This window comes from Nesoenas mayeri (assembly GCF_963082525.1).
Source record: "Nesoenas mayeri genome assembly, chromosome: 13".
In the NCBI taxonomy this organism is placed as follows: domain Eukaryota; kingdom Metazoa; phylum Chordata; class Aves; order Columbiformes; family Columbidae; genus Nesoenas; species Nesoenas mayeri.
In genome coordinates, this window is record NC_137550.1 from 13,417,404 (window position 1) to 13,423,333 (window position 5,930).

At 65.8% G+C, this 5,930-nt stretch overlaps 1 protein-coding gene across 3 annotated transcripts; it reads left to right on the top strand.

Annotated features, from left to right (window-relative positions):
* The first annotated feature begins 251 nt into the window (after nucleotides 1–251).
* Nucleotides 252–4,744, top strand: KLF8 (KLF transcription factor 8). Of its 3 annotated transcripts, none has more exons than XM_080352910.1 (5): nucleotides 252–336; nucleotides 1,356–1,905; nucleotides 2,457–2,583; nucleotides 2,698–2,831; nucleotides 3,845–4,744. In XM_080352910.1, exons 2-5 carry the CDS (start codon nucleotides 1,380–1,382, stop codon nucleotides 4,024–4,026), a joined length of 969 nt encoding a protein of 322 aa, XP_080209036.1. In that variant the 5' UTR covers nucleotides 252–336; nucleotides 1,356–1,379; the 3' UTR covers nucleotides 4,027–4,744. The 3 variants fall into 3 exon arrangements, with proteins under 3 accessions (XP_080209036.1, XP_080209034.1, XP_080209035.1); XM_080352908.1 differs by lacking the exon at nucleotides 252–336 and adding an exon at nucleotides 784–859; XM_080352909.1 differs by lacking the exon at nucleotides 252–336 and adding an exon at nucleotides 784–859 and having other exon boundaries at nucleotides 2,481–2,583.
* The last annotated feature ends 1,186 nt before the right edge of the window (nucleotides 4,745–5,930 follow it).

A 5,930-nucleotide genomic window follows, 5' to 3' on the forward strand; every position in this document is an offset into this window, starting at 1 on the left:
TGTTGGGGAGGGTCTCCAGCTGAATATGTGGGTACTGGGGGGTCCCTGGCTCTGTGTGTGTGGGTGTTTGGGAGGGTCTGTGGTGGGGGTGTTGTGGGGGTCTCTGTTCTAGGTTTGGAGGGGGTGTCTCTGGCCGTGGGTGTGTATTTTAGGGCCCCCCCCCATCTGCGTGCGAGGGCTGGGAGGCTCCGGGCCGTGTATGTGTGTGCAGGGTGTGTGCGCTGGGTGTGGCCGGGGCGGGGCCGGGCCGCGCGTGTCCGTGTGTGTGTGTGAGTGAGTGTGCGTGGGGGGCTCGGTGCGCTGGTCCCGGGGGGGAAGGTCTCTGCTTGCAGGCAGGTACGTGCGGGGGGCCCCGGGGGGGCTGGTGGGGGTGTCAGTGCTGGGGTGATGAAGTGCTACTTTACGGGGGTGTCCCCCGCGGCGTCCGCGTGCGGGGCACCCCCGCGCGTGGACGGAGGGACCCCGCGGGAGGGGGAGTGGTGGTGCTGGGGGTCCCTCTCGTCGCGTGCGTGTTTGCAGGGGGCCCCCTTGGTTCCGCGCGTATTGGGGCACGGCGTGTGTGCAGCGTTTTGGGGGGAATGGAGGTGTCCCGGGTGGGGGCCTGCCCGGCTGCCTCCCGCGGGCGCCGGGCCGGGCCGTGCCCGCAGCCCCTCCCTGCCGCGGCGGGGCTCTTTTAAAGAGCTCCACCCCGGGCCGAGCCAGGGTGGAGCCGCGGGGCCGTTCACACCTCTCGCTCGGCTCGGCCCGGCCCAGAGCGGCTCGGCTCGGCCGGTGAAGCGCGGCGGGGAGCATGATCCTGCCCGCGGAGGGGATGAGCGCCGCGCACCCGCGGAGGAGCCCCCCCCGCGCCGCCGGGGCGGTGAGTGACCCGCTGCCGTGCCCGCTTCACCCCGGCCGAGGGAGGGGGAGGGTTCGCGCCGCGGCGGCGCGGCCCCTTTAAGGCGCGGGGGAGGGGAGGGCGGCGGGGCGCGCCACCGCCCCGCGGGGGCCCCGCCCACCCCCCGCCCCGCCCCGCCTGGAGGGGCGCGGGGGGGCACGCGCCGCGGGGCGGGGCGGGGCCGGCCAACGGCACAAAGGCGTGCGGGGGGCGGGGCCTGCGGGGGTGGGGTCTTCTTCCCGCCTTTGGCTCGCGCCGGGCCAAACCGTCGTGCTGGCCGGTCCGACCCGTCCGGGTCCCGCTCCGCCCCCCCGGGGGCTCTCGGCGTCCCGCACCCCGCGGGGACCGTGGCGCCCGCCCCGGGGCAGCGCCGCTGCCGCTGGTTGGGGTGAGGCCGCCAAAACCTCTTGCCCCGCCCTCCCCCCCCGCCCCGTGCCTCAGTTTCCCCGTCCGCTCACGGCCCGCGGGTGTTTTGCAGGGCCCTGGGAAGGCGACGCCCGCCATGAGTTCGTCGGCGCTGCTGGCCGAGGGCCCCCTCGACCCCCCGGTGCTGCTGGCCGACATCAAGACGGAGCCCCCCGAGGAGCTGCTGGCCAGCGACTGCGGCCAGCCCCAGGCCGAGCCCGTCGACCTCTCCCTCAACAAGTCCAAGGTGGCTGCGGCAGCCTCGGCCCCTCCACCGCCCGCCCCCGCCTCGGTGCAGTCCTCCCCTTTGCTGGTGGCTCCCCCCCTGCCTGCTCCCACCACCGTCTCCATCTCGCCCTCCGGCCTCAGCTCCACCTCGGCCATCCCCGCCGTCCTGTCGCCCGGCTCCATCCTGGCGTCCACGCAGGGCAGCGGCGGGCAGCAGATCCTCCACGTCATCCACACCATCCCCTCCGTCAACCTGCCCAGCAAGATGGGCAACCTCCAGACCATACCCGTGGTGGTCCAGTCCCTCCCCGTCGTCTACACCACCATGCCCACCGACGGCGTCACTGCCATCACCGTACCCCTCATCGGGGGGGACGGCAAGAACGCTGGGTCTGGTAAGGGCACGTGGTGGGGAAGCACTGAAATTTTGGGGGGAGGGTCCTGCAGCAGCACCCCGGAAGGATGTCCAATTTTGCCGCCCGGGGGTGCCCCCCCACCTACCATATATCTGCCACCTTCACCCAAAGCCCCCCAGGAGGACACAGGTAGGGCAGGGGACACGCTGGCTGTCGCCCGTCCCGCTGCTGGCAGCCTGCCTGCCCTTCGCGCTGCCCGCGGCTCTGGTTGCAGTTCGGCTGCACCACCCCCCCGTCTCCTTCCCAGGACGTTCCCACCATATCCAGAGTGGGGGAACTTGGATCTCCCCTCTTCTGTACAGGCAGCCCAAAGGGGTGTCCCCCCAGAGTTGTGCCTCACCCCCCCATATCTCTGTGCCCCATGGCGCAGGGACCTTCTCCATCTCCCCAATCTTATTTTTTGGGGGAGGGAGCAGCATTTGGGGCGCTGTGGGAGCAGTTGTCCCTCTGGCGTGGGGGTGGGTTTTTGGGGGAGAGGTGTCTGTTCTCTGCTCACAAGCCTCACCCCCTCCCTCCTTGTTTCTCAATAGCTTTTCTTTCCCGCCCCCCACCAGTGAAAATTGACCCGGGCTCCATGTACCCCATGACCATGAGCAGTGACAGCGAGGACAGCGCCTCTGAGAGCGGCCCAGCCCCTTTCCAGGACCTCCAGAGAGAGTGAGTCTCACCAGATGCGTGTCCCCCTCCTTGTCCCACTGGCTGTGTCCCCAGGCGCTCCGTGGGGTCTGTGGGTGCAGGGCCATGCTCTCCATCTCTCCGTCCTCCTGGCAGGCCAGTGGCGAGGGGGCAGCGAGCCGATTCCCCCGACTTGAAGAAGCGGCGCATCCACCAGTGCGACTTTGACGGCTGCAATAAGGTCTACACCAAAAGCTCCCACCTCAAAGCTCACCGGCGGATACACACGGGTAGGGGCCAACGCCGCACACTGCTCTGCCCAGGAGGGTCAGGATCGGCGCCCCCAGCTCCTAGTGGGCTGTGGACACCCAGAGATGGGCTGTGGGGACAATGATCATCTGTCCCTGCGCTCGGGGAAGGTCTTTGAGGATGCTGGCACCCTGTGCCGGGGCTGGGCTGGCTCTTTGGGGGTGCTGCCAAGGGCTGAGGGGGTTGCCTTTGGGGGCTTGGGAGTCTTTCGGAGTGCTGGCAGCCTGTGTCGGCTTGGAGAGGCTTTTGGGGGCTCAATGGGACCCTTAGGGGGTGCCAGCACCCTGTGCTAGATACTGGGGGTTGCCCTTGGAGTCTCAGGGTAGCCCTTTAGGGGTGCTGGCACCCTCTGCCAGGAGCTGGGGTGTCCTTTGGGTGTTTGAGGAGGCCCTTTGGGGATGCTGGCGCTCTGTCAGGGACTTGGGGGCTCAGGGTGGCCCTTTGGGGGTGCTGGCATGCTCTCCCAGGGTTTGTGGAGGCCCTTTGGGGCTGGGAGGGACTTTGGTAGCACTGCAGGCCTTAGGGGACGCTTGGGCTCTGTGCCGTCCTTTAGGGGTGCTGGTACTCAAGGCCATGCCCTTGGGACTTTCCTGGCCCCTGCCCCAGGTCCGGTTAGGGGTTGCTCCCTTGGGTAGCCTTGCTGGGGCCCCCCTGCCACCCCACAGTGCCTTGGGGTCCCTTTGCCCGGGGGGCACCCCCTGGGCTGGGACACTGTGGGGTGCTGTGGGGTGCCACTGTGCCAGGCCCCAGGGAGGACAGGGGTGCTGCTGCTACGGTCGCATGCAGGGTGCAGGGCACCCCGCTCCCACCCACGCATCTGTTGACACCCACGGCTTGCGCCGGGTACATGCCGAGGTTGGCGAGGGCTGGCGCAGAGATGCTGAGGCGTTCGCAGCGCCATGGCGACCCCGCCGCGGCCGAGAAACCTGCTGTTGTCTGTGAGCGGGTGCTGGTGACTGCGGCCGTGCTGACCCCTCTCTGCTCCTCGCTGCAGGTGAGAAGCCCTACAAATGCACCTGGGAAGGCTGCACCTGGAAGTTCGCCCGCTCCGACGAGCTGACCCGGCACTTCCGCAAGCACACGGGCATCAAGCCCTTCCGCTGCTCGGACTGCGACCGCAGCTTCTCCCGCTCCGACCACCTGGCCCTTCACCGCCGGCGGCACATCATGATGTGAGCCCCGGGGCGCCTGGCCGGGATGGGGACGGGACAGCAGAAGCCGGGGGTGCGTCCCCCCACCCCTGCTCCTCCGTGTGCGGTGGAGGGACTGCGGGAGTGGAGAAACTGAGCTGTGCCTGGCAGCAAGTGAACGGTGGCTGCTCCGGGAGCCTCACCGACGCAAGATGTAAAAAGCTGGTTTCCGGACTGGTCCTCCTCCCTTGCTCCCATTTCTTGTTTTTCCCGGGCTTCTCCTTCCCCTTCGCAACGGCTGGAGGCTCCTCCTTGACTCCTCACTTGGGATTCACCCAGCAGTAGCCTCCGAACCTGCGCATCTGCCTCTTCAGCCTCTTGCCCATCTCCATCCTGTGTACTCGCTGTCCCCTGCCCCACTCCCAGTCACCGGGGACAGAATCTGGGAGCCACGGCAAGGATGGAAGCCCGGGGGAGGCTCTGTCGTCTCCCTCATGCAATAGCTGTTGGCCTCTTTCCTCATCGGAAGCCGCTGCCTCTCCATCCCCAGCCACTGTGTGTCCCTGTCCCCACAGGACAAGGCACCCTGGCACGTCACCTCCCTCCCCATCCCTTGGCACGTTCTGAGCGTCACCGGAGGTGCCGGGGACACGCAGGAGGGATGGGAAGGAAAGAAAAAGCAAGAAGGGGGGGGAAATACAGCCACCCATCAGCAAACCACAAACAAGATCACCACCACCAAACAAAAGGGAAACTTTTGCGGAACATGGAACTGTGATTTTTTGGAGTTTTAAGGGGGGGTGGGGGGACGGGGGCCACCAGGTCTTGTTTTTTTTGAAGACTGTGGGACAGTTGAACCATTTCTAAGTTAAAAAGGCGTACTGTGGCCACACGCTTTTCTTTTTAATTGTAATGATTGTTTTTATGGGGGTCCCCCCCAGTTGCTGTGGGGGCAGCCCTGCTCTCATGCTGGGAGGGTGGCAGGATTTCAGGATTTGGGGTTGGAGCTTTGGGGCTGCTGGGTGGTGGGAAGGGTGATGGGGGGGCTGTGACATCCGCCACCCCAACCAGTACCTGTGGGGCTAGTTAGGTGTGGGGGGCACTTCCCAAAAGCTCTCTTTGAACCTATGCCTTTGGCTGGGAGTTGCTAGGCTGCTTGGGGAGGGGGGAAGCAGTGTGTGGAGGGTCGGGGTGGGGGGCAGAGACCCCCCCAGTCCCTGAAAATAACTGACAGATATTTGGGAAATTACTTTTCCTTTCTGTTTCCATCCACTGTCCGAGGAGTTTCAGGGCACAGAGCTTGTCCCTGGCTCCGCGGTGTCTCCCAACCTTCTTGGTGCTGGGCATGGCTGAGGATGAGTCTTGTTGGTGGCTGGTCACCAGTGGTGTCCCCAGGGCTCCGCACTGGGGCACTTCTGTTTAATCTCTTTATCAGTGATCTGGACAAGGGGATCGAGTGCACCCTCAGTCATTTCACAGACAACACCAAGTTTGGGGAGTGTTGATCTGCTGGAGGGTGGGAAGGTCATACAGAGGGATCTGGACCGGCTGGATCATTGGGCTGAGGCCAGTTGTCTGAGGTTCAACAAGGCCAAGTGCCAGGTCCTGCACTGGGGTCACAACAGCCCCATGAACGCTCCAGGCTGGAGAAGAGCAGCTGGAAAGTTCCTGGTGGAAAAGGACCTGGGGGTGTTGGTGACAGTGGCTGAACATGAGCCAGCGTGTGCCCGGGTGGCCAAAAAGGCCACCAGCATCCTGGCTTGTACCAGCACTGGTGTGGCCAGCAGGACCAGAGCAGTGACCGTCCCCTGGAGGTGAGGCCAAACCCCAAATCCTGAGGTCAGTTTTGGGCCCCTCATGTCAAGAAAGCCCTTGAGGTGCTGGAGCGAGTGGAGAGAAGGGAACAGAGCTGGTGAGGGGCTGGAGCACAAGTGTGATGGGAGCAGCTGA